Below are 27,993 nucleotides of genomic sequence, written 5' to 3'. Positions count from 1 at the left end.
CTTCCCAAATGCTATTTTATTTTCAGACTCTTGTCATCAAAAGGAGTATCTTCTCCAGACCCTTCTATTGAGCCCTGTTAGTTGGTCACCTGTGCTGTTTCCTGGGCAGCACTGCCTGAAGCCTCAGTCTTTAGCACGTTTGAGTCTGAACTTGCAGGAGTTCAAGGAGGTTGGAAATCTGAGAACTTTCTTTTGTTCAGCTGCAGAAAGGGAACCATGAGACAGTGGCCATCAGAGCTAACTTTTATGCTCAGTCTCCACTTAAATGGAAAAATGTGTTTCATGCATGTAACCTATTTAATCCTCACCAAGAATTTGGACTTTACTGAATTCCTTAGGCAAAGACCTCTCGTGCATTATTGAAGAGTGCCAGACCTGAATGCCATGCATTAGCCAAAAAGAATTTCCAGTTTGCTCTCAGAGGACTGTCAGACAGCCAGCTCTATACCTTGGAAGATGATAAACCCCCCATTCTGGTATGAAATTTTCCTGTAGGCACTGTGATTGTGGTGTGCTGGGGAAACGGATTCCCCCTGCACAGCGCAGATGCAAAGGCAGATTAGAATCTGGTACTGGTGTTAACCTTTCTGAGAGATCACTTTTCTCCCAGTCTTTCTCTCTGCCAATCATTTTTGTGGAAATACTGACCTCTTGCAGTGCCTTAAAGGTCATTTTTCCCTAGGACGAGGGAACAAATCACAACAGCTGTCAATTAGGCTGCTCATTTCAAAAGGATGAGAATTATCCTTGGGTATCCTTATGTGTTGTGGTAGTTCTGCCTTGCTAATAATCTAGGGCATTTTACTGCAAGTAAGGTTTTCCTCTGCCTAGAAATACTCTCTTTTTTTTTTATAAATTAAGAGTTTGAATTATAAGAGCCATTATGACCTGACATTTGTGCATGTACTTTTCTTCCTAGAAGTATAAACTCATTATCTAGAAACAGTCCAGTGTTTGATAACAGAAAATAGTAGGCATTAACCAGAGATAAATTAATATAGGCTGTCCAATATAGAAGCAAGCCCAGCTCTCTTGTTTGGTCTCTTAAACACTCACACAAATAGCAGAACCAAAGCTCCAGGGCACACATGTGTCCAGTGTGACTGTGGAGGGTTTAAGATAAAGGCACCAAACAATTTCATTTTGTGCTGCAGCTCCCTATGAAATTAGAGGGGCTGCTTCTCCCAGGTATGGGTGCTGGACATCTGGAGTGGGACCCTCACAAAGCAGATGCAGTTTGGGTGCTGGTAGTGCAGTCACCTCCCCCCAGCTGCTCTCCGTCTCTCATAGAAAGGTAACAACAGTAGCTGCAGCTCCTGGCATGTGCTTTTAACAACAAACTCAGGAGAGTTTGGGTTCTGCTACTAAAGCAGAATTTGCAGTGCATTATTTATTTTCTTCTCAACAGACAGCTGATGGGAGAATCCTATAAGACAGAATTATGTATCTGGAGAAAGGAGATTTGTTGTTGCAGTGCTGGCTGTAGGTCTGCTTGTGACTGGTTTACAAGATCCCTAGGCCAGCAGAAAAGCAGTAGACTTTTGAGATCCCAGTGATGGTGCTTCATTGGGATACAGTGACTTCAGTCACCTCTCTGCCTTTAGTCCTGCAATGCTCTTTTTAGCAAATATTGTCTGTTGGCATTCAGGTAATACTCCTTGGATTAATTGATATTTTTTCCCCTTTCAGTTGATTTGGATAGCTCTAGTGCCATACTTTACTTTTGCTCTACTCTTTTGCTTTGCTTCTGGAATGAGTCCATAATCATGGATGGAACAGCTCCCCAGGGAAGTGGTAGAAACACCATCCCTGGAAGTGTTCAAAAAATGAGTAGATATGGCATGGTGGTATTTGGTTGATGATTGGACTTGATGGTCTTGGAGATCTTTCCCTACCTCAATGATTCTAAGTCTAAAGTCTATATTGAGACTATACTATAACATATTAGGGTCAAGAGACTATAAAGATTTTATTTGCAGTTTTTGAGAAACTACAAAATGTTTTATGACTTTTTTTTCTACATGTTTTGAATAATGTGATTAATTAGAATTAAATTAATATGCTTAAAACCACAATCCTTTTACACCAAAGTGTCTTGGGAATGCAGTTTAATTTCTGATCCAGAAATCAGCTGATTGATCCCTAGCCAGTGTCCCTGTTGGAAGGAAGCTGCATCATCCATGAGCTAGGAACCTTTTGAAAGCTTAATGTATTTTTCAGGGATTTCCAGGAAATATTAGCTGCTCCCCTGCAAAGTGATGACTTTTATTAATCAGAGATAATCATGTCTGCTTTATAGTGAGATAGAGATTAAAATTTGAAGCAATCAGTTACTATGTCCATCAGTGAGCAAAGCCCCAGAGCAGGGGCTGAGCTTTGAGCCCTGCAGTGCAAACTGAATCTGTTCAAGCCTCTGAGTGAGACTGCATCTTGGTAAAGTTACTCCCAAGTTAAGCAGCAGTGATGTTTATCTCACTCTCCTGCCTGTGTTAAACCTTGGAGGTGAAGGGCTACTGAAATCTTAACTTGGAATCTTGTGCACACAGCACGCCCAGTGCAGCTGAACAATCAGGCCAGGAGCTCCTGTCTCTAAGGCAGCTTGTTCCCCTAATGGGCTTGCTATCAGAAACAACAGCACAGGTGAGTAACTGTTTAACTCCTCCTGTGATTAGAAAGGCTACTACACCTCATTTGAGAAAGCTCCTTCACCAGAAGTTTGACACACCTATTTCAGAGGTGACCATGAGAACAAGGCTTAGCTTGGGGAATGAATGGAGACAGGCAGGGCAGTGTGTGACGTGCTCCCTTGTTGGTTGGACATGCTTTCCTCTGTCCTCTTGTAATTCCCTGGCTCTTCCATAGATGATGCATTTCAAAGTTCCCTTTCCAGAATTTGTAACTTGCTGACACTATTTTGTCTGCAAAGAGAATTCTTCATATCCTTGCACACTTAACCTGAGAGGTATTGCCCTGCCCCACTCTCATTGTTGCAGTTGTTCCCCAGAGTTAAAGGAACATAACCAGAAAAGATGCAACTCATAAGTATATTTATGGCCATTAGTCAGTACTCCACCACTAGGAAAATGTGCTGGTCTTAGCTTGGCATTTGAGTGAAAGTGATAGAGGACAGAGAGGAAAATAGAGCAAGGAATGTCTTATCTTCCTGTAGAAAACACAATCTTATCCATGAATCCTTTTCTAGAGGTGACCTGTAGGGATTTAGACTCTGCCCACTTTAAACAAACCAGGGATTTCTGTTTATCTCACAACACTCTGCCCAGCCTCTGACTTTCTTGTGGCAGAGCAAATCAGCCCAGCCCAGCTGTGCATCTGAAGCCTAATGTAAAATTGGAGCTGCGATGTCCCAAGATTTAGAAGCAGCTGTCTGGCTGCAGCATAACGTGAGGGGAGATAGCAGCTGTAAATAATTCTGGAGAAAGCTGCTCAGAATCAAATAGCTTTCAATCAGATCCCAGCAGTTTCATCTTCTCCTTCACTAAAGATACATTGGACAAATTAAACTTTAAGTGCCTGAAATTCAGGAGCACTCATGTTAGAGCCAACCTTGCTGCCATGGAGGGCAGGGTCAATCTCACTGTTAAAATCATGATGGCTGTTGTCAGGTCAATGATAATGACTTCAAATGACTTCCATAAAACATCACCCATGTTAAAAAAATTACAGTAAAACCACACAGAATGTTTATAAATACCTAATGAAAATTGGGATAATTGAATTGAATGAAAACTAGCTAAAGCCTCCATTTTCACTAACTTTTTAAATCTACTTTTCTTATGAGATTGTTAAAATAATTCATTTGTTTGTGAAAAGATTAGTGTTGCTTTATAGTTTCAGATTCTGTAAGTTTCAGATGCTTGAAATCTAATATTTCTCTTTCATGAAATCTTAAACAGTGATTGACAGAATAATAAAGGATACATGGAGACTAATAATTACATGGCATCTTTTAACAGGCCTTTTTAATAGACAGTCTTAAATTCTCATTTAAGAGCTGTAGATAAGTTCTCATTTTACATCAGTGACTGAAGAGAAACTTTTTACTTTTTTTAGAGCAAAGGATGATGTATTATGGGAAATGCAGAACTTGGCACCAGGGTCAAAAACACCTTCTCTATCACTATACCAGATTTTACCATCAAGCTATAAAATTTTAAAAGCAAGTAAAAAAATGTAAAGAAAATTATGCAAAGCAGTAAAGAAAAAGTGTTTGTTTAAAAAGAGCTAACACAATTTTGCAATTTGATTTACAGTTTTAAATCTAATTTCCATAGTTTTTGTTAGCTTCAGCCTTAACTCACTGTTTTGTCAGTGTGTATTACAGTTCAGCACTCCTTTCTGAAAGATCTGTCATATTGTAACAAAAGAGAGAGACTGCTTTGGAATAATTCTATAAAAGAACTGAAAAGCCCTTGATTTTGGCCAGTAATGAGTAATAAAAATGACTTAGATTGGGAGCAAAGCCAACTGTCTGAGCAACAATATTCATTGAAGATGCACTGAAGTTATAGATGATTATGAGAATGCCAAGTGTGTGGCTTATTAAATTTGCTTGAAGAGAATTCTTGGGAGGAGAGAAAGAAAGAAAGAGGCAGTGCAGGTCTCACTGAAACAGCTGCATATGAAAGGGTAATATTTGGATTAGAAAATAAACTAGAAGAATTCAAAGGAATTCAACAACAATGTTTGAACCATATCATAAAGGAGGCTGAGGATTAAGGGCTTATGGGGAAGAGAAAAACAGAATAGGAAAGTGTGCATAAAACTCATAGCTCCATAGAGAAACACATAATCCCTTTTCTGTGTCTTCAAGGGTAAATTTGGTTTATTTTCACTATTTTGTTTTGCACTTGTTGAATAGGAGGGAATAGCAGAGTAAGCATGAACAAAACTAGGATGCATTTAAACAAAATATTAGTTGATTCTGCTGCTGAAAAGCTTCACTGATAATTAAAAATACCACAACCTTGGCTTTTTCTGTCTCTCTCTAAGGCTATGCATCATTAAAACATGCAGATGAATCCCTGAGAAAACCTTCTATTCAAATTGTAAGTTATATGCAAGGGGAGTAATGGCATATGTAATGCAGACTTTCTGCAGAACAGAAACAATTCTATGGTAGATTTCAGTGTCATTCCCTTTCAATGCAGTTATCAGAGAAAGGTTAGTTCTCTGCTGGAATACTTTCTGAAAGCATCAGACTCTACTGCTATGAAGAAATACAATTGAAATAGTTATACTGTTCAATAGCTAACACTTTATTATGGGAGTAGTGACCAGAAACGTTTTTGTGATCTAAAATTTGTGAGACTCTTAACAGCTGAGCTGATACTGTGCCCAGTATTTTTTTCTATCAAGCTGTTTTTGATAGAAAATTGGATTTTTGATTAAATTGAGATCTGCAAGAAGTGATGAATTTTTCTATGTAAAATTTCAAATGCCTAAAAGAAAGGAATTGCTGAAAAAGGGATGAGATTGCATCATGAAAATTATAGTATTGGGCCATAAGTTTCCATTCTATTTTAGGAGATAGATTTCCTACAACCTGGCGGTTTTGGGACATATGAGTCAGTGTTAAAAGGGAAGAAAACTGCATTTAAATGACTTCTACCAGGCTCTAGGTAGTGGCAGGGTTGTCTAAAATTACTCATGCTGAAAAGTATTTTGAACACTGCAATGCCATAGATCTGAGAACAGCCTCATGTTTTAAAAATAATTACAATTTACTAGTCACTTCTTCAAACAAAAACCAGGTGATTGAATTTCACATTTCTAAACTCTAAATAACATAATGGAAATAAAAAAAATCTCTATCTTTCTAACTATGATAATTTTTAATGAAACAGAAATTAAACAATGTCATTGCTAAAATCTGTGGGCCAGACTGCAGTTTATACAATCCCTTTGCAAAAATCTACAGGGATCCAATCTTTCAGACCACTTCTGTTTTACTTACTGGAGCTCTTTGATTTCCTTAATTTTGAAGCATTTTTGTATGGAAGTTGGTGCAAGCTGTTATCTCCATACCTGTCTGGCATATCAGGTCTCTTGGAAAGAACAGATTCTTATTTTTTTTTTTGCTTATCCTGGTAATTGTTACTGTTTTCCTGGCAAAATCTCTAGTCCTTCCCCTGATGAAGACATAAGTCTCTTGCTGTGCACTGATGAAATCCCATCCAGTTGTATTCCAGTGACTGTTACTCCTTACATCAGTGTAAGGTCAGTTATTTCCATGTCCTACCTGTTTAGTTCTCATTTTGGAATCTGCTGACAGATTGTTGTAGGTGTAATGGGCCTGTGTGACTCCACAGAAAAGGACAGCAACAATGCCTGGAATTAAAAAAAAACAAACCAAGTGTTAGCTGCTTCTGTTTTCTTACTTAGGCTTGCAAAAGGCTGCATAAAAAAACAAATTAGTCTGTTAATAGCTTTTTATAACAAAAGAAATTTGAGATTTATGTTCTAAGGACAATGATGCTCTCATAGCATTTCCACTGTAAATTCAAAGGCTGTAGAAATTTTTTTCAATTAATACATGGTATGATCCAACCATAATCTGACAGTAATTGTAAGTGTAGGACTAACGTAATTGTAACATGTAGGAATTTGGACTATTTGAAAGAATTTGGCAGGGACTGAATAGGAAAGGAAAAAAAAAATGTTACATTTAAATGGTTTGAGACCACTTGGTAGGGAATGACAGCAACAGGGTAAAATCATTCCAGTCTGTGCCTGATTGTAGCTTATCACAAGCAGTGTGTAGCAATGTCAAGGTGAACAACAACACATTGCTTAAAAGGGATGCTCTGGCAGGTGCAAGCTGTGCTGCCCAGAGCAAGCAGGTCAGTGACTGGGGACACAGTTGTAGTCCCAGCTTGTGGGAGGGCTGGAGGGGCAGGGAAGCAGGACTGTCAGGAATAATAATAACAAATTTGTTTTATAGGGATATTTTTCAATACTGCCTTGGCCCTGGTTGTAACTCATTGGAATCACAGAGTAACATCACTGTGTGCAGTAGTGTAATTAAAGAAGCTGATAAGATTGTGAGGTCTGGACACAGATTATGCAGACGGAACACACATAGGGGGAAAATAGAAATCCAAAAACTGAGTCCACCAGTAGCCATATGTAAATGGCCATGGAGGAAGAATGCTCTGTCTTTTTCTTAAACTTGGGGCATGTCTACACAGATAATTATTTACACAACAGCTCAGGGCTTTCTTGTGTCCGCTCTGATCATTGTTCCCTGCAGACATTTTGTTTGCTTCTGGGTTCTCTGTATATTTTAAATTTACCTGTACTGCTTCTACAGAACGCTGACTCTTTAGCCAAGAGAAATTCCACTGAACTTTTAGTGTGTCTTTGTTTCTTATATTTATTTTCTTAAGTCTGTTTTGATTTTTTTTTTCTAGCTACACTAAGACTTTTCTTTGTGGTAAATATTGTGGGGTGTGGTGAGGTTGTCACTGCTGAAATACATTCCAGGAAGTTTATATTTTTGTGAGGTCTAATTGCTCTCATGAATGTGTCTAATTCTTTTTTTCTCAGTAACTGGATTTGATTGTGCAGAACTGATCTGAAGAGTTTAAAAATTCTCAAGGCATTAATAATATGCACTGGGATGCTCAAACAATGACATTTCAGTTAAAAATACAGGCAAACAGTAATGTTGCTAAGTATCACTAGCTCCAGGCTCAGTAACTGAAATGGAGATAAGAGTTTCTGATGCAGTTTCTTCTCTATTAATCATCAGGATGTCAAGTCTTGCATTTTAAAAATTGACCATTAAATTCAGCTGTGATTATAAAATGGTTTTGACTGCTAAGAAACTGTTAATTATGGGTAGTCAGAAAACCAAGAGTGTCATGAAGAATAAAATGGCTTAAATCTGATTTTGCAATAAGAATAAATGAACTGAACCATGCAATTATGCAAGTGTAGAAACCAGATATACTCTGTTTCCAGGGAAGACTGGGGGAATGCAGTGGAATATTTCAATTGCTACAATTGAAAGCTTAATATGTACCAGCCATGACTCTCACAATGAATAGTTCATTAAAAGGCTTGGAGAAAATTGTTTGTAATGAATATCCATAAAAATGATTACGTAAGAGTAATCATCAATTACATGCTAACTGAAAAGGAAAGAGAAGTACCTGAAGAGGCAAACACAGAACTCTTTAGTTACAAGGAAAAGGCAATCTGGATTTCTTTGTAGCACTGTTAAAGCTGGAATTGAAGTTAGCTGGGTAGCAAAATACTTTATGAGCAGAGTGTGGCACAGAATGAGGTTGTTTTTGTGGGCTTGCTTTCACAGAGAAGTGAGTAAGAGCAAATGAGGCAATACTGGAGCTGAAAACAGAAAATATCCATTAGATGCAGGAGGCAGATAAAGCAAGGTGGACCTTTTACTTGTCCTCAGTTTCAGACTGTTGGAGACAGCTCAGTCACTCTTTACTTATTTAAGTGGCAAAATCAGCAATTACTGAGACAGTACTACAATTGCAGAACAAAATGCTAACTTAAAGTAAGCAGGGAATGTTAAGTGCAATACAGTCATTGCATTCATTAAAAGATTACTGACATTTTTCTCTTAATATAAAAGATGAGCCACTTCACAGAAAAATGCTTTTATTACTAGTAAACTTTGAGCTACAGATCAACCTCCTTTTTTTAGAAATAAAAGCCTTACCATTTTATTTTTTTGTAACAGAGAAATTGAGACAGCTTGTTAGTTTTTAATACAGCTAGAGAACTTATTCTTACATTAGTTTTTACAAATATATGTAGTTGAAATGGCTGTTGAGTCAAAAGCTAGTAATATAAAAAATATAGCAACTGTATAGGAACTTGTACATTTAATAGTATTTTCCTGATAGTGTGAAACTTAAAATTATAGTGTGGGAATTAATTTACAAGTGCTAACCTGAAAATAGCTCCCATATTAGCTCTCACTAATAGACAAAATCTTTTAGATCATTTCACAAACATGCAAAAAAGGAATATCAGAGAAGAGCAGCATGTGCAATGTTTTAATGCAAACCTGGAAGTGAGTGGCCACAATCAGAACCTGAGAATTTGCTAATTTGGGAGATTAAAACAGACATTTTTCTCCAGCTGTCGGGACTTTTGGTGGTAAAAAAAGGGAATTTAGAAAAAGAAAACCCCCAAACTGCTACCTTCTGGGGGAGCAAAGGAATAGGTAAAAAATGTAGCTTCATTTCAAAAGAGCTGTAAGCAAACCAGTTTTCATCTCAACTTAAAATCTTTCCAGAACTTCTGGGATGCCTCTTAAAGATGCACAACATCCTGAAATCTCTCAGTAAAGCAGCAGGAACTGGTTTTTCATCAGAGATAGGGAAATGTGTGGAAAAAGGAACAATGAGGATTGGGTAAAAGAGAAATTATTTAAATCAGATAACATTTACTTTGGAGTCATATTTATGTCAGAATCTCCACAGCATCTCTTGGGATGCAGCTGAACGTGTGAGTGGCAGGAAATGAGACTCTGTGTGCCTCCAATTGCTGCAGCAATGGGGCCACACACCCAGGGGCAACAATCTCCCTATCCAGGCTGTTTGAGGGTATCAAGTGTGACTAATCATTTTCTTGATAGTAAAGAAAAGATTCAAGGCTTCTCACACCAGACCTGCACCAATGCAAACCAGAGCTCGTGCTTTATTCATGAGGCTTTTATCTCTGGAGTTATCTGAGGCTGATTTTATTTTGAAGTGACAGAAAGCAACAAAAGATGGAGCTGAGGGGATTTTTTAGGCCCTTATCTAAGGACTGTTCACTGGTGTTGTACCTGGCTGCTTCAAGTGAGACCTGGGCTTCAGTGTTGTACTTTTGTAACCCCAAATGAATTGCTGAATTCAATTTCCACTGGAACTCCTATGGTGACATAAACCAGCTTTCATTCTGGCCATGCTAAGAGTGCTTACCCTGTTTATCCTGAACCACTAGCAATAAGACTCCACTATCCACATTTTATGCAACTGATCTTTGGTCTCAGCTTAATGCCTTGCTAGAAAATGTGCTTTTCTCCAAAACATACACATTTCTCTTTTTTTTTCTTACTGCCTTAGAAGACTGTGCCTTCAGCAGCCTCTAAATTAGGCAGACCCAAGCCCTGGCTCCAGTAAGGGATTGGCAGCAGACCAGCTCAGCTGTCATCTGTCTCTGCACAGCTGGGCAAATGCCATTTTCTTATCTCTTGTTTTCCTAATTGGGCTTAGATTTCATCCTGTGCTCCTGGGAGTGGCAGAACTAGAGCTTACAAGAGTTGGGGTCTCTTTCCTTTTGACCTGGAAGCCAAAGTATCCCCTCTCCCTCCTCACTGGCAGGAGTCTGCCTACTCTGCAAGTCACAGCATGGCACATTACTAATGAATAAAGAAAAGAAAGCCACACAGTTTAGAATTGAAAGCCCAGAATATCTTCCTTGTATAGAATAATGTCAGCTCAGTGAACTAAAGCCCAAACTGCCTTGGGCTCACAGTGCTCAGAACTGCAGACAGAAATGTTTTGGTAGATCCCTTCTGAGAATGTCCACAAGACCTGCTCACAGCATTTTAGAAAAGCAATGAGGTAGATGACAGATTCTAGACAAATCACAGCAAACAGATAGGAGAAGTGAACAGCATGAGGATAAATGCACTTTGTCAGCAATATTAAAGAAAATAAGTTGGTGACATTCATGCTTGCTATGTCCTAAATAGGAAAGTAGCACAAAATTGCCCCAGTGAGAGACCAATCTTTGGACTCATCCTGAGTACCTCATTCATAATATGCTGCTTATTTATTTTTTGAGGAAAAGGAGGAAAAGCTTTTCTGATAGATAGACTCTGCTCTCCTTTGAGCCCCTGAATAAGAAGGCAGGTGTCACAAAGGCAGAAACATCACAAAATGTCCAGACAAGAATTGCTGAAGGTGAGGAAGCAGCAGTAATTTATTATCACAAGCTTTTTTGCTTTATAATGATCAGGGCTCTGGAAACCAGTAAAGGAACAAAAATTACACTCTGCAACAATTTTTTTCCTTCAAGGTCTATTGTCTTTTTTGTCTTCATAATGCAGGTCTTTACTGTGTAAAAATCAGAGAGCTTGGCTGCAATTTGATGCCTTTACACTGAGTCACTGTGTGACTTTGAAGCATGCATCAAATGAACACATACCTACAAGTCAATTCCCATGCATATGCTTGAGTGTATTTCTGCAGGTAAACTAATCTCTTTTATTTGAGTATCTGGTCACTTCAAACAGCTGTAGATAGAGAAGGTCTAAGTGAGATGACCATTAAATGCCCATGCACATCATGAAACCTTTCTCAGACTAAGTGATCATTCAAAATTTAGAAAATGTTATTAATTATAAAACAAGATAACAAGCAATTAATAAATGCAAGATGTATTTCCTTAATTTATTTCAACAAATGTTTAATTTAAATTATTTATAAATTTTTTTCATAGTCTACTAGTAAATACTATGTAATGAACTTTGCAAATGAAAACATCTCTATTAACACTGACCTTACTCTAGTATTCTGCTGTTACAGCTTTGCTCAGCAGTCAGGAATGATATACTCCAGGGCAAATGAGAAAATCCACAAATTAGATTCTACTGTATAAGAATCAATTTATCATGCATGTGTCACAGCTTGATGATATAGCTATAAGATTAATAACCATAACATTAATTTATAATTTCCAGTTCCCAGTATAACAATAATTGTGTAGTTATCCCAGATTTTTATTTTGATTTGCTGGTTCGATCACATCCATTTTTCAACCAGGGTCAGGCCCATATATTGTGTGTTATATATCATGGGATACCTTGAGGCAGAGGAATGAAATATTTTCTAAAATATTGACCTGTACTACTCCCCATTTAGATTTTATTTCAGAAATCTGCAAGCTAAACGAGTGAACCCTACCACCTACTTTACCCACTAAAAACCAGTATAGCCCATTATTTCTAAATTATGAAATACTTCAATATTACACTTCAAAAAGCTTAGAATGATTGAAGGACTGGTGTGGAAAGCATTATAAGAATAAAATTATTTTGTAATTACATTACTTAATAGCTACAGGGAAGTACTAGTCTAGTGTTAATCCTTTGAAGTTCATTTAGAAGGAATGAACAGAGAAAACACAATATCCAAGGAAATGAAGATGAATATAGGCATAAATGTCTAATGGAACCAGCTGATTTTTTAAGCATTTCAGTACTAGGAGTGTGGTGCATTGAATGCAGTGGTGCAGCTGTGCCATTGCTGGGCTGAGGCTCTCTGCATTCTCACAGCTGCTTGTAAGGTCAGGCACAGGTCTGTAAACCAGAACCTGCACACACTGAGACAGAGGGCAAAGCAAGAAAGCCAGAAAAGACTGGAAATTAGGGTGTGGATTGAGAGCTGAGTGTGTTCTGAAGGATGAGTGCCCCTTTGCTGGGCTCCCCCTGCCCCCTGCAGCAGGTGCTTTGTGTGTACCCACCCGTGTGGGCACTGCACACATTTCCTTAGCATGGGCATGAGAAATCAGGGCTGAACCAAAGTCTGGTGAAAATTTCCTAACCAACAGAATATTTCTCCTGCTGAACTTGGAGTTTAAAATAGTATTTTGAAAGGAGGAGAGTAGAACTATTTCAGAGGAAATTGAGAGACAAAAGCAACATCAAAACTGGTTAAGCCAGGCAACTAAAGGGTGTCAGCACAGTACTAATAAAGTAAACGCAGTTATAAAACACAGCTTTGAACTTCTGAAGCCACAAGAAAGGCTCCATGAGTTTTTGCCGTAATAACAGCTTCTGACAAAAGCCTTTTACAGGAATTAAGTGACAAAGATTTAACTGATAAAAGTTTCAAGATTAAACTTTGCCTTCTCACAACAGTGTAATTAAACAATTTCCACATGAAACTCAGAACCCATGAAAAATTACCCATGAAAAAATGCTAGTGACAGAACTAAAAATGCTTGATATTTTTGATTGGAATATATGTATTGGTGAATTAATTCTCTTTCTTCTATAATTTCCTATTTTGATAAGAATTAGTTAAATTTCCCAACAATTTTGTATTTTTTCCTTAAATTGAAACTTTACTTTGGTTCCACTCTCTTCCTCCTTCTCTGCCCACTTAGAATTCCATACCATGGCTACCACCACCATCTGTGGTGTTCAATAATTAAGTCTTTTATTTCAGATATTTTATATATTACAGCAGAAAAGAGCAATGAAACACTCTTCAGGGTAACTACCAGGAGAGACTCTGCTGTCCATCAGCATGTTTGCAGCATGCAAAAAAGACATATGCCAGTTATTTTTGTCTGGACATACAGTCTGTTCCTATGCCTGAGAAATGGAAATTACCTTTGGTGCAGCACCTGAGGCTCTGAAAGATATGAGCGTTTCCTTTACAAATCTACTTTTTGTGTGTAATGTATACTCAATTGTTCAGTTGCTGAAACACAGCATCCTTGTGCTCTGTGAGGAATGCATTTTAAAACAGTCTTTACTTGGAAGTCACTGGATTAGGAAATCAGTACCTCCAGTAGCAGGCAAGTGATCAACAATCCTCCTCCTCTGCTTGCATTTTTCTGCAGCATTCATGCCACATTTTTAAGAGCTTGTTGAGTGTAACCCCAGGCAGCAGCTCAGACTCTCAGAGCTGCTCACTCCCTCTCTGCCTCCTCCTTGCTGGGATGGGGGAGAGAATGAGGCAAGGGCAAGAGTGAGAAAGCTTCTCCAGCTTCTCTGACAGCTCTGGGGTCAGCTGTCCTGGCTCCCTCAGCCCCTTTGCTGCTGGGCTGAGGAGCAGAAAACCCCTTGGCTCTGTGTAAGAGCTTCTCAGGGACACCTGAAATATCCATATCCCTGAATTACCAGGGCTGTTCCAGCACCACATTAGCTACTGTGAAGAAAATTAATGCTACCCTTGCCCAAACCAGTACAGAGCTGTTAAGAGACAAAATGGACTTTCATTCCACCTGGTATCTGATTTTCTTGATGAAATTAAATACCACTCTTTTGTTCAGTTCATGTACCACTGTTTTTATTCATTGGCCTGAAGAATTTGGCAGTAAACAGGATGCAAAGTTGTATAATTAGTGAGACAAAGATGCAGATATTAATACCCATTCAGAAATGGTTTGATTGTGTGGCTCATATTAAAAATGTAACATGCTGGCTCCACAGAACTCAGTAAAAATATAACTGTTGCCTTCAAAAGGCTTTGAACAATTTTGCAAACAAAGCAGCATGGGCTGCATTACACTCCATTAAGCATTTTTCTTCCCCTGATTTTCCCTGACATTAATTAGAGCACTGGATTTCAGAGGTGACAACCTCAAGAGCATTAAAACAATCAAGGTCATAGAAACTTTGTTCTTTTGAGTCACACTATACAATAGATTGCTGTGGAGGTAAACTATACCCATTTACAAAGTTTTGCCTAAACCTCTATGTGGACTTTAATGGAGGGCCTGAGTACATAATTGACTGTGATTGTACAATTTCTTTCTCGGCATTAATGAAAAAACAATTAGATCACACATCTTTCTACCTGCCACTGGGACATGGCTGTGCCAAATCTACATGTAGGTGCACTGAACAAGAGGTTTTTTATTTTTTTTTTTTTGGAAGTATAAAGGTGGATGCAACCCACTGGCCCTGCACTTGGTTTACTCTTGGTAATTGTCTCAATTATTGATAATTGAGAAAAATGAGAAGGGCCCAGGATATGGAGTGTGTGCAGAGGAGCACAGGCTGGTAATCACAGGGCACTGCCTCCTTCCTTCCTTGCCTTACTGTTATCTTTGCTCCCACAGCTGGCCAGAAAATAGGGGGATTAATAAAGAGACATTAATAGGGATGGGATAATGCAGGGAAGAGAGACTGAGGACTTGAGCCTGATCTATTATGTCTTTGGAAGAATTATTCATTGTCACTACAGAATTGTTCTTAAAGATGAAACAATCTCCAATATAGCAACAGGCTTTTAGGAGCTTAAGATATGATGTCATGCCTAAAATAAGCCATGCATTTTACCCACACTAGAGGCATATCATAAAATTGCTTTTATTTCATTAAATGCAATACTTACCTGTAAGCCCAGCAGCTTCTGCTGATAAGAAGGCACTCCAGGATAGGAGGAAAAACAGACCTGTCTCCAACATAGGAAACTCACACAACTTTGTGAATTTTGTCAAGTGCTAAAAGATTACTAAGGAAAAATAAAAACCCAATTGTTTTGTAAGCTAAAATTATCCCCAATCTGAGAAAGGATAAAAGAAAGCAAGCAAGCTCCCCCACCATACTCATCTAAACATTGAATTTGGGAAGAACTGCACAACTTCTGACTTATCTCAAGGAGCAAAATCCAGAACAGATTTTAAAGTCAGCTATTTTAAGTATGTTTGTGGAGTTTGAATTAATACCTAGTTGGTTGCATTTGATATTCTTTTTCCTAGAAAAAAGGAAAAGGTAGTAATTTTGTCCAGATTTATAAACAAACTGGCATTTGTTTACATTTTTGTGAATGCAAGAAAGATCAAAATCACTGATCTTTCTACAGTAGCATTTATATGAGCTGCAAAACACTAGAAAAAATGCAGGGCAACAGAAAGACCTTTAATTTCCAGCTTAGTTAAACTGATGGACTTGTTGGTCACACTGACACGGTGTAGTGTTTCCCTTGTAGTTTTGTATAATTGCTGCTAGCCTGGAGTTCATAAATGAGTTGTTGTTCTTAATAAATTAATGTTTGAGCCTCAACATACTTCAAAACACTTTCCTTAAAATACAATTATTTGCAAATAGGGTGATAAAGGCCAGAATCCTGCCTAATGATAAATGTAAAAAAAGACATTTGTAGATTCTGACAAATGAAATTTCCTGTCAATTTATGATTTATCTGTTTGTTTACAAACACTTGAGCCTTGAGTGAAAAGCTTCAGGCCGAAACTAAAGGTGGTCACTCTCAGATATTGCATATTTTTTCCAACATATATAGATTTGCTCCCTGAAAACAAACCATAAAGGATATCAAAGCTGTGACAACAGCATAAGAGGATCCCATGGCAAATGATCCAGCAAAGATCCCCAGAAAATTTCCCACTGACTGGAAGAAAGCTGCAGCATCAAAAGCATTAGGATTCTCCTTAGGACTGTAAATGGATATAGAGCTGAAAAGAAAACAAAGGGGTGGGAGAGAGGGAAAGAAAAAGGAACAATTCAATCACATTGTAACAATTTTGGAATCAGTAATTACAAATGAACAGTTTTGGGCACTCAAAATGCAAACCAAGACTTCTCTGGGCTAACAGCAGATGAGAGCAAAGCAGATGGAGACTGGGGAGAACCAATTTGTTTTCAAGGTATCACACTGGAAATAGTCTACTGCCAGTCAGCAACACTTTTATACTGGAAGTGCCATAAACAATATTGTTTCCAGGCCAACAAAACATTAAAAGGTGGTAGGTGGGTTAGAAAACTGCAGGGAAGATAGATAACTTTGAATTATTTATTAGCCATATGTCCTTAGAGCAGTTACATATTCGCAAATATCCTTGATAAAAAGTGCAGCTTTGTGGCTGAGGTTCAAATGGGTGACACAAATCACAGCAGGTACCACACATGCAGCAGCAATTTTGTCTCAAATCACTGAGCATTCTCCTTCCTGGTGTAACACTTCATAACCAGGGCTGGAGCTGTGGCAAGAGCTCAGCAATAGGAAACTTGTGGACAGAATGAAAGCTGTCCCACAGAAAGAAACTGCTGCAGTTGTCTCATCTCCTGTTTCCCACCTTTGAGTGCAGCCACAAGTGTTCTGGGATGGGAAAGGATGCCACCAAAGCAAAGGGGCTGTGCATGAAATAATTCTTGAGTGTCTCAGAATTGTTAGCCAGCAGTCAGTTATTACCCAGAACACCAGTAACTCCATGTATGTATGTCCTTTTGCTTGTTGAAATGTTATGTTGAACAGATACCAAATAGCTCTAAGCCTCACAAACTAATTAAGAAACATTTTACACCTTTGTGTTCTGTTGCTTTGAGTACTGTTTTGAGTACTTTTATGATCCTTGTCAAAGAAAATGTGCTGAGCTTGGCTTTGGATTCTAGAATGTGCCTTGGATAGATGGAAAATGATTGGTATTTTAAGAACTGAAATTTTAGAATTTTTAAAAAGTTGTGAATATTTTAAGCTTTTGGATATTAAGAATGCAATCATTGCAGTCTGATGATTTCCATTTGGAAATAAGGCTCAGGGTTGAAGTTCTCTATAAAGGATTTTCTAAACAGATGCATTGAAATAACATGAAGATGTGAAAACAGTTCTCATGCTTTCAGTCTGCAGAAATGGCACAAGAGTTCTCAAGGCTTATGGGGGGGCACCACAAATATGAGGGGGGAATGCTCATGTACTACAACAGAAGTAAGTAAGCACTAAAATCTGCGATCTCCAGTAATGATGATTAGCACCACCACCGATCAGTGAGATGACTTCTGGTGGAAGGTGCTGTTGATACAAGGACACAGAACCCTGGCAACAGAGGAACTGGTGATCAGTGGCATGTTGCAATCTAAATTTTCTGTCCTTTTTCAGCTGTGGCTTTCTTAGACCAGGGCATCAGTTAAAATTCTTTGTTTCTCTTGCCTAGAAACTTGTAGGTGTGTCTTGACAGCAAAGCAGCCACTTGGTTCTTTGATGTTTGTCCCAGCCAAGTACAAAGCCTGCAGCTGCTGCTCTGTTTTGCTTAGTGAATTATAGATCAGGAAATGATCTTTTGTGCCACTGGTGCTCTGGCCTGCATTGAGTAGTGAATTCAGAGAGGTCCTAAAATCAAGGAAAATGGTTCTGTTAGAATGATGGGCTCTGACCATGATAGGGATGCTCAGTAACAAAAGAGGTCTTGACATGGAGTGAGAATTTATTAGTCAAATGTAAGCCATAGTCAGTATTTTTTTTTTTTTAAAGTATGTTAATCTTAGAGCGAGAAAAGTTGGCTTTATTAAGACTGGTTAGGGTTACAGTTTGCCCTCCAATCTACCAACAGATTTCAGTGATGAAAAAAACTAGAAGAAATCATCCTATTCTTAATGTAGTTATTTCAGGAACAAGTATAAAGTGACTCACTCTCACTGGAAAGTTTTTTACTCAGTGTGCCCCCCATGATTTTTTAAAAGCACCATAACATGACATATGCTCATTATACTATTGTGGTTTCTGATCTAAATCTTTCCAGAACTCCTGTTTCCCTGCAGCTCAAAGAATATCTACTTCTATTTTCATTTCACATTATTCTCTACTAGAGCTATTTATTTTTCTGGATATGTTTCTTTTTAGCACTAACTTTTAATCCTTTCAAGGATCCAAAATACAGAGTAATTTACCTGAGGTTTTCTATATAAGATGCAACTTAACAGAACAGGATTTTATTCTGTTTATCCCACTACTTACTGCCAAACCAATTATTTGACCTAAAAACAAAATTACAAAGCTTAACACTGGAGAGAACCATAATTAAAATTATAGCACCTCTACTCTTCTTCCTTTTCCTTGGACGGCTATTCAAGAGGCCTGCTGGCATGACTTGCTCTCTCTGCTATCTGCTCTCTGTACAAAGGGGATGATTGCAGTTCATTAATAAGCAGTGTGGGTTTGATACTAAATTTCAAACTGTTTTGAGGTTTTAGAGGCTTTCTAAACCCTGAACGAGTTTAAGGAAAAAAAAAAGGGTTTATTTCTGTAACTTTGTATCAGAGGTGGATTAAGGGAGTCCTCAAAGTAAATGCAGCAGAAAACTGTTTTCAGAGACTGATAAATGAACAGATTTAATGGCAAAGGCCTGCTTTATCTGCCAGCCAGAATGAGACAGAGTGCAGGGATAGGAGTGAGAGATTTTTGTTGCTCCCCACTGAATACTCAATATATGTATCTCACAGACACCTGTCCCAGTCCCTACTGTCTGTCTGTGTGAGCTTGGTAACCTCTGCCTCTCCTTCTGGTTGGAATAATACTTCACCTCCTGGCTGGGTTCACAAGGATTAGCCAGCACTTTCTAGATTAGACAGCTATTTAACAGATCTCTTTTTATTTCCAGTTATTCTGTGTTTCCTTGAGCCAACAACATTGGGCAGGCTCAAGTGCTTTCACAGCTTCCAAATAAGGAAATACAGGCAATATTTATTTATGCAATGTATTGCAAGTTGGGGTGGTAGTTTTTCTTGAAGCAGATAGAAGGATTAACAGTTTGTGTCAGTTGTACCACGCTAAGCTTTCCACTTCCCTCCCCTCATCTGCTGAGATCACTTTAGGGTGAAAGCTCAGCATAACAAACACTGTCATTCTACACACTTTATAGAGATCTAACACTAAAAGTCTGCATGACAGAAGGGCTTTTGCAATAGAAAACATCCAGTCACATTTCCTGTTACATCTTAATTGATTACTTTTGCATCTTCATTTATTCAAAGCATCTTTTTCTTCCTGTTAGTTTTCCCAGCCTGTGAGTACAGCACAATGTATTTTCCTTGGAAAAAAGAAATAAAATAGAAAGCACTTAGCATTGCAGCAAAGATTTTCCAGTAATTCATGCAAGTTTTTTGAGGAAAAATCTGTTGTTGAGGTTAAATCTTGTATCCTACTTTTGTTTCTGTCCAAACCTGATGTGCAGAGGGCTAATGTGGCAGCATCAAATAAAGAGATTGCTAATCAGCCTTAACTAGCAGAACAGCATAAAGATTCTTTGCTTTGATATAAGCCAAAGTGAAGCAACACCTGTATCAGATGAATTTTAGAAAAATGCATTATGCTGGAGAAAATACACTCAAGCATCAGAAGGAAAATGTGTGTGAACGGCAGAAAATTTCTAATAGAATTATGTAGAGTCAGTTATTAGAAATAACCAATAAACAGACTGGTTTATTCCTGTCTTTTTGACCAACATGAAAATAATAATTGGAAAGGAACATTTCTTTGCACTTGCTAAGCCACAGGGCTTCCTTTAGCCAAGTGCTCTTCTTCATCCTTGCCCTTCATCACGTGCCATGTAACACTGCACAATGTGAGAAAAGAAAAAAATACCTGAAAATACAGGAAGGTCAGATGTTGCCTAAAATACCTTCATTGAATACAGTGGGATCTCCCTCAGGTGATAAATAATTTTAGAACTACATGGTGATTTCATCAGCTGCTAATTAAGAAAAATAAAGCAGGCCAGAAAAAAAGTATTCTAGAGTTCAAGGTTGTTTTTAAGAGGGAAAGAAGGTTATTTTTCCTGAAATTATAATAATGCAGAAAAAGGTAGGTCACTACAGCATGTTGGAAAACTTGAATCTTTCAGAGAAGTGGATGGAATCAAACAGTTTCTGTTCCCACACAACTTTTGGCTATATACTTTTCCTAAAAGTGTTGGAAGGAAGCCAAAACATCAGAGCTGTAATTTACCCCCAATATGTGTCTGAACAAGAAGTGAAAGTCCATGCATGGCACCAGACACCCACACCTTCTCTTGGCAAGTTGGCAAAGCCTGCTCAGGCTTCCTCACAAAAGATCTCCTCCCACAGGAGGAACAAGCAGATGAACCATAAAGGTAGAAACAACTGGGGAAGTTTGGGATGTGACTGTGCCAAGCCAACAAAAGCATGAATGAAGCAGAGGTTTGCAGGCAGCTAAGGCAAAGCAAAGACACACCAGAGCTGGAAGGCCTAAGGACTAGCAGAGGCAGCCAGTTTTAACAGTTTTGAAACAAATATGCAGAGATCTTCTAGATAAAAATTTCAAACAACAAACAAATGCATTTTTCAGATATGTTAAAACAGTGATCAGTACACTGAAAGAACAAGGAGGAGTCTTTGTACATCTCTCTGTATAAATGAATCTGTCTCCATGGAATTTATTCCTGACAATATTTGCAAATTTTTAGACATTTATGGTTCCTGAAGCAGAGACTTTGCAGAAATATAGATATTAAACTTTCTATTTATATAGAACTTTATATAACAGATAAAAAAATAAAAGGAAAGAAAAAAGAAAGGTGCTGATAGTTGAATTACTGCCCAAGTGGCCAGTGTTTGAACCTTCATTATGGATACCCAAAATTTTATTCTCCTTGGCAATACAGCAGACCATGGTTTTTATTCCACTTATAGCCTGGTTTCATCACTGCTAGTATTAGTATTACTATTATTGTTTTTAATTCTAGAAAAAGGTCTGGCAGTTGTTCATAGAAACTATTTTCTATCTGGGTTTACACTCTCTTTCTTTTTTTCTGTACCACGGCTCATTTTCTTCCTCTGTTTTCTGACCTTACTTTGCTCCTTTGTAGGCTTTTCCAGAATGTCTAAAATACTAGAGAACATTTTATCTTGATTAGTTTAAACCAAGCTAACACTTATGTTGTTGTATATGAGCTTTTATTGCTTTTACACAAGTAACTATTTTCAGTTTTCTTCTGCATCCAAGCCTGAGCTGACAAACAGCAGCAGCAGCTTGTCAGAGAAAACAACAAGTAGTTTGTGTTGTTCCAGGTGGACTTTCCATAATGCAGATCTTAGTTGCCATCTACCCCCAAACACATAATCCTTGGAGGTCTGCTCTACCTCCCATGGGAGCCTTGGAAGCCATCTATCCTGGTGATCCCATTCTTGCCCTCAAATCCCACACCTGGGCCATACAAGGTCCTGCTATCTCACCCACCTGGATGGGGCTGAGCTCAGCTCCCCTGGTGCCCAGGGACAGCTCTGCCAGTCCCTGGTGCTGGACACCCTGCATCCTTCTGAGCCTGCTCAGAGCTTGCTCACTTCAGGGCTGCAGCCACTTTGACTCACAGCAAGGAGATTGAGGTGAGAGTTTTGACAATGATTAAGGACCTAATGGGCCTGCAGGCAGAGCAATTTCAAGCCTAACATCATCTCTGATCTGGTGTGGAGCTTCTCTGCCCCAGTGCACCTGAGCAATGGTGTGCACTGTCATCTGTACAAGTATCTCAGCTTCTCATTACCTTGTTCTAACCTGGTTTTATCTGTGACAGAAAGAAATCCTGATGAACAGCAACATGGGCTTAAAATCTATGCAAAAGAAAATTAAGGCTTTAACAGTAAAATTTGTTCACATATCTCTGAGGCTTGGCATAGGAATATTTCATTCTCAAATGACTGCTATTGCTTCTAAATGCCTAATTTTCATAAATCTATTTGGAAATATCACAGTCATAGTGACAACTCTTTCCTGTCCCACATCTTTGAGAGGAATGAAGCACATCAGCAGAAAACAGATGGCTGATAGTGGGCTGTCTGTGACAGCATGTGCTGCATTCTGTGTTATCCCTCTGACTGTCCTTATTTATGAGCTGATCATATCCAAAGGCACATAATTTACACATTTCTGTGCCTGCAAATATGATCCCTTCTTATCTGGATATCAGAACTGTAATCCAACTCACTGTTTAATTTCCATTCTTTTTAAACTTTGTATGAAGAGGAAAGGCCTGTGTCTGTCTAGAGCAGCTTGAAATCTATCCCCCCAGTTAGGGAGATTTCAGTGGCTTCAGCAACTGGGAGGATGCACATAGTGCTAAGAAAGTAGAAACAAAGAATCAACACCAAGGAAGAGATAAATGTATTTATTGTACTAATGCTGGACTTCTCCCCTGCCATCTCTCTGTAATCACTTATGCTTATGCAAAAGAGAACAAGGTAGAACAGTGCTGTAAAAAATATGCATTTTTTTCTGCAAAGAAAACATGACTGTGAAAGTTACAACCCATCAACCCTCTGAGTTAACAAGAAATAATGAACAAGTTAAAAATTCTTCAGTCAATATCTAGACAGAAAAATGAAATAGTTTTCTATGTTATTTGAACCAAACCTGCTGCATGATGCTAATTGTGCCATAAGGGGAGTTAGATGTGCTGTAGGTGTTAAGAGTCTTGCTAATGTTGGTTCACGAACCTGAGCAATCTTTTTGCCTCCCTGCTTCTGAGACCTGAGTTGGGAGCTATTGTCCACTCCCAGCTCTTGCACTACTAAATTTACATTCTTCTTCATTATTCACCTTTGTGTTATCTTTAAATTTTTTACTTGAGCCACTCATCTCCAAGGTTACTTAAAGAGCTGAAAAATATTTATCAGAAACATTTATACAACCTTCCCTTTATATGACAGTTCTTCCCATTAGTGCAGGGTGATGAGACTCTGGAATAAGGATTTTCTGTGAAAATGGTATATCTCTCTTGAAATCAAAAAAATTGAATTAATGTGCAATTGCAAATGTTCTGTGAGCATAAGCAAGAGTTTAATGTGCTCCTGGAGGCCTAATTCGATCCACACCTCAGGTTTATTTGTACAGAAGTGGCAGAATGTGATACTATGGGACTAGGGAAGGTGATAACTAGAAGAATGGGTAATCTTAATTACCCTCCCTTTTTCTACAAAAATTTTTGAGATAACTCAAGGATGAGGTAACAAAGCCTTCCAACTACACCAGTCTTTCACAGTGCCTTTGTTCCTGCAAACAAAAGTTATATTTATCTATGTCAATTGAACTCCACCTGCCTGTTGACATAATGCTGTGGGCTGCTGGCTGCCTGCACGGAGCAGAGCGTTGGAACGCTGCAGCAGATTACCAGAAATCACTATGATTTGCTATCATCCTGCTCTAGAGGAGAAACTGCCTCAAATTACCCTTACAGTGATGAGTGTCTGAGTAACTCCACTGATTCAGTGCAGTTGGTATAAATGTGCATTGACCTTACAAAAAAAGCAGGATATGACCCAAACACTTTAAGGAAGGTTTTAAGCAGCTTGGTTAGCCATGAAGAATCCTTTCTCTTATGGGCAACTAGCAGAGATTGAATGGAAAGAGTTTCTACTAAATCCTTATTAAATAGTAATTTTCTTATAATCAAACAGCCCACGATTTTGTTCAGGAGCAGTTTAACACTGAAACAACAGAAAATGATGTATAGTTTATGCCAGACAGTATTGCCTTCATTTAGGCTTTGACTCATCCTCATAACACTGCAGGAGAACCCACTAGACCTCTGAGCACTGTGAGATACCCAGGGATGAAAGCAGCATTTCCTTTGTAGTAACAGCTGCTTCTTATCCTTCACGTATGCATAGTCCTACTCACCTCACCCTCCTCCAGGCTTTAAACCAACTTGTCCCTGAGATTGAGCTGGTTAAACAGTACTACAATACACTGTAATCTTCTCTGAAATTCCCTTGAATGAATGTGGACAAAGGAGTGAGGGGCAGTAGCACATTGCTTAGCTGATCAATGGAAGAACATATACAGCAGGTTCTTGTTTAATACTCAAAGGACTTTTTTCTTCTGTGACCTCTGCTTATGAAAATCTGATGTGCTCAAGGGCAGTGCACGCCCTGTCTTTTCACAGAGAATGTTCCATATTCCTGTCTCAATACTCCCAGAGACAGGGAGAGGAGGCTCTAAGTGCCCAGTCCTGCTCAGCTCGAGGAAAGCAGGCTCTCCTCTCACTGCTTCTCCTCTTGTCAGTGGGACAGCAAAGGACCCCATTGTCAGCACTGCTCTGCCAAGCCTCAGCTGCCCCATGTCACTGCCTGAAGTGTAACAGGGGTGTAAATCTTACCTAGGAATGTTAAAGAGGAGGGACTGAATTGGGAGCATGCTGCTGGGAATATGCTATAAAGAATTGAAAGGTTAAGTGAGAAAGCAGGAGAAAGAAAACTATCTTTGTGATTTCTACCAGATGTCAGTTTTATAATCTACCAGCCATATATTCTACCAGATCTCATTATAAAAATGTAATGTACTAGTTATATGCTTTCATAGATTTTTCTCAGGCATGAAGTTGAATTTTGTTTTTTCTTCTGTTTTTTTGCTATCTCGGGCTTTACGTCACCTTTTACGACAGTCGCGCTTTACGGCAGTTTTACGTCAGTCGAGCTTTACGGCCGCTTTTACGACACTCGCGCTTTATGGCACCTTTTACAACAGTCGCACTTTACGACACATTTTACGGCAGTTATGCTTTACTACACCTTTTACGACAGTCCCGCTTTACAGCACCTTTTACGACAGTTGCGCTTTATGGCCGCTTTTACGACAATAGCACTTTACGGCAGTATTACAACAGTCTCGCTTTACGGCACATTTTACGACAGTCGCGCTTTACGACACACTTTTACGACAGTCGCGTTTTACGACATTTTGTGACAGTCGCGCTTTACGGCATTTTTGCGACAGTTGCGCTTTACAGCTGCTTTTACGACAGCCACGCCATTTTAAGACAGTCCATAGCCGTATTGATTTTGCCGGGTGCCCACCAAACAGCTGATAATTTTGCCTCTTGCTAATCTGGATTTGAGATGAGCCAGAAATCTAAAGAAGAAAATCTTTTTAATCTCCTGAGCTGTTCAATCCTGCCTACATTTTGTTATTGAAAATATTTTCTATATTTTTCTTTTTAAAACTGGAATAGCTAGGGACAAGTGACTCAGGCATTGTCTGAATGAAATGCTATCCTGCATGATAACACAGCTTCTCTCACAAATATTAGTTCCACTTCTATTGCTTTATAATAAATGGTTGCAGCTGTTGCCATGGCAATTTTAATTTTTAAAAATGTATCCAACTGAAGACAAGAAATGCAGCTGTTGTTATGAGAGAGTCTAAAAGAAATCCAGATGTGAATTGTATGATGTAGTGTTGGCAGTAATTACATCAGAAACAAAACACGTTACATGTTTTGTTTTCTTGATATACTGAAGCTGAGGATGGGGATTTAGGGATATTCTGAATTGTAAGTCTCTGTTTCTGATCCAAATATAGCAAATAAACAGAATGAAATTTCACCTTAGGGAAAGGCACTTGCTAGAAAAGCTGGTCAGCCTTGCATAGAGAATGGCAGTAATATTCCTGTAGGTGAAAGATGGGCCTCAAGCGCTCCTCTAATTTTCTGCTAATATGCTAACATTTTATTCTTTACAGCTTTTAAAAAGAAAAGTCCCCACCATGGTAGATATCTTAAGATTGCAACATTGCCTGTTGTTTACTACCTTATCACTCCATAGCCTGAAGTTCTCTATAGCCTAAACGTCTGTTAGACCTTTAATGTGAGAACGTTAAAACAAAATTATCGGACAGTGCTCTACAAAGAAAGCACAATCCAGCAAGTCCCAGTACACATACTAACAGTCATCCACTGGAAAAATCCACTGTGCTGGGCAGGTAAATAGTCCATGTAAGTCTCTTTTGGGAAAAAAAAATATTTGAAGATAGAATTTCAGAGAAGGTGATAGAAGAATAGGTCCAGACTTATTTGGAAGTGACGTTTACCTCTGGTGAGTGCTGGCTGAAGAGCAGTAGCTCACAGCAGGAGCAGAGAGGCGTTGAGGGCAGCCTGTGAGTGTGACAGGGAGCGGGACCCGGGCAGGGCGGCACACAGGCTGAGAGGTGGCTTCACATCCATCTTGGACCTTTTCTCTTTGCCTTGGAACTGCAAAGGCTGCTCTGCCTGGAGCCCTTTGAAACTGTGGCTGGCTCTCCACAGCCTGGGGGGTTCATTTCAGCAGCTTGGGGCTGCTGAGAGCAGAGACAGGGCTGCTGAACCTTGTGGAAATTGGTTCGCTCAAGTGTGAAGTCAGTGCTGATTATGGCACCTGCCAATAGCTCTTGGCAATCTGGAGGATTGCTGAACTTCACTCATGGTAAAATTAAACAAAGAGAGGGAATCACCACTTAGGCAGGGAAGTTGATGTGGATAGAATTTCAGTCCCAAATTCTAAGGCAATCAAAACAGCAAAACCTTCTTTTCATCCTTAAGGATTACAGCAAGAAGAGAAAACAAGAAAACACACACAAATACACACTCAAACACTCATTCATTCTATTTCTTGACTTCCATCTTTGGGGATATTTTACTAAAAAAAATGGAAGTCTGTATTTCTTTATCCTTTGTACATGAATTTTGAATGATAAGTCACCTTTAAGCCTTGCTACTTAAAAATATGCTACTTGAAGGAAATCTAAAAGTTAATGGGAATCTTGAAAATAATCTGGATAATAAAATCCTACCCATCCCAATTTCCTCAATATAAACCACTTGATCAAAATGACCTAATACCAAACATACTGGATGAGAGGTTTTCCTTTGATAAGAATGAATTATTTGTAAGTACACATGCTAAGGCTTTTGGAGGCACAGCTGCCAGCTGATTGTGAATTATTCCCCAGTGCTAAGACTGAAAGAGTTAAGGAACATCATCTTTTGTTAAAATGAAGGTATATGCTATTTGCCTATCCAACGCACTGTGAAAAACCTCACAGAAATGACAGGCAGCCCAACAGATAATTTTTCTTTCTGGCTTTGTAAAGACTCCATTGATTTACAGATAAACATGTAGTATAACACATTAATTTCCACCACTTAGTTTAAAAATAAATACTTTCCCCAGACAGGAAGTTCTACGAGGCTTAAACACAGCTATTAATAAGAGGAAAATTATTCTGCCTAGCTTCATTACCCTCATAATTACTAGAATGTAGGAGTCTTGCCTCAGAAACTTCTGCATTCACTTCACTCTAACAATGTTCAGTGAAAACACTCTCCAAGCTATGGACTGAGTCCTGCTAATGCTAGAAATAAAATGTAAAACTGTGAACATCCTATAATGAGAGTTTAGAAATACCTTTCATTTACTCACTAGGAATAAAAACACTGTAATAAAGAAGATGTACACTGTTAAATGGTTCAGGAGGCTGATATATTTCTTCAGGAATATTTTCATCTAGCTGTAACCTTTTCCCAGTGTGTCTGAGGCAGGAACAGCAGCCTGCTAGGCACTCCATTATCCTCATTTCTCTCACTATTGCTTCTGGCTGCGCTTGCTACAGGTCAGTAGAACAATGTGGAAAGAAAAACAGGTTGATTTCTTTTAAGTGAAAATAAAGTAAACTTTCAGTGAAGGGGGATAAAAAATTAAAATGCTTTAAA

General features: G+C 38.7%; 1 protein-coding gene across 3 annotated transcripts in view; it reads right to left on the bottom strand.

Moving 5' to 3' along the window:
- Nucleotides 1-27,993, bottom strand: part of SLC9A9 (solute carrier family 9 member A9) — a 171,987-nt gene that overhangs the window by 86,875 nt on the left and 57,119 nt on the right. For all 3 annotated transcript variants that reach the window (XM_030954305.1, XM_030954304.1, XM_030954306.1), the window contains exons 7-9: nt 16,059-16,197; nt 15,117-15,222; nt 6,260-6,348 (exon numbers count right to left, since the gene is read on the bottom strand). In XM_030954305.1, the coding sequence (XP_030810165.1) occupies nt 6,260-6,348; nt 15,117-15,222; nt 16,059-16,197 (334 nt within the window). The remainder of the gene's footprint in view (nt 1-6,259; nt 6,349-15,116; nt 15,223-16,058; nt 16,198-27,993) is intronic.

The sequence above is a fragment of the Camarhynchus parvulus genome, chromosome 9 (assembly GCF_901933205.1).
Source record: "Camarhynchus parvulus chromosome 9, STF_HiC, whole genome shotgun sequence".
Taxonomy (NCBI): Eukaryota; Metazoa; Chordata; class Aves; order Passeriformes; family Thraupidae; genus Camarhynchus; species Camarhynchus parvulus.
This window is presented reverse-complemented; position numbering and strand designations above follow the sequence as displayed.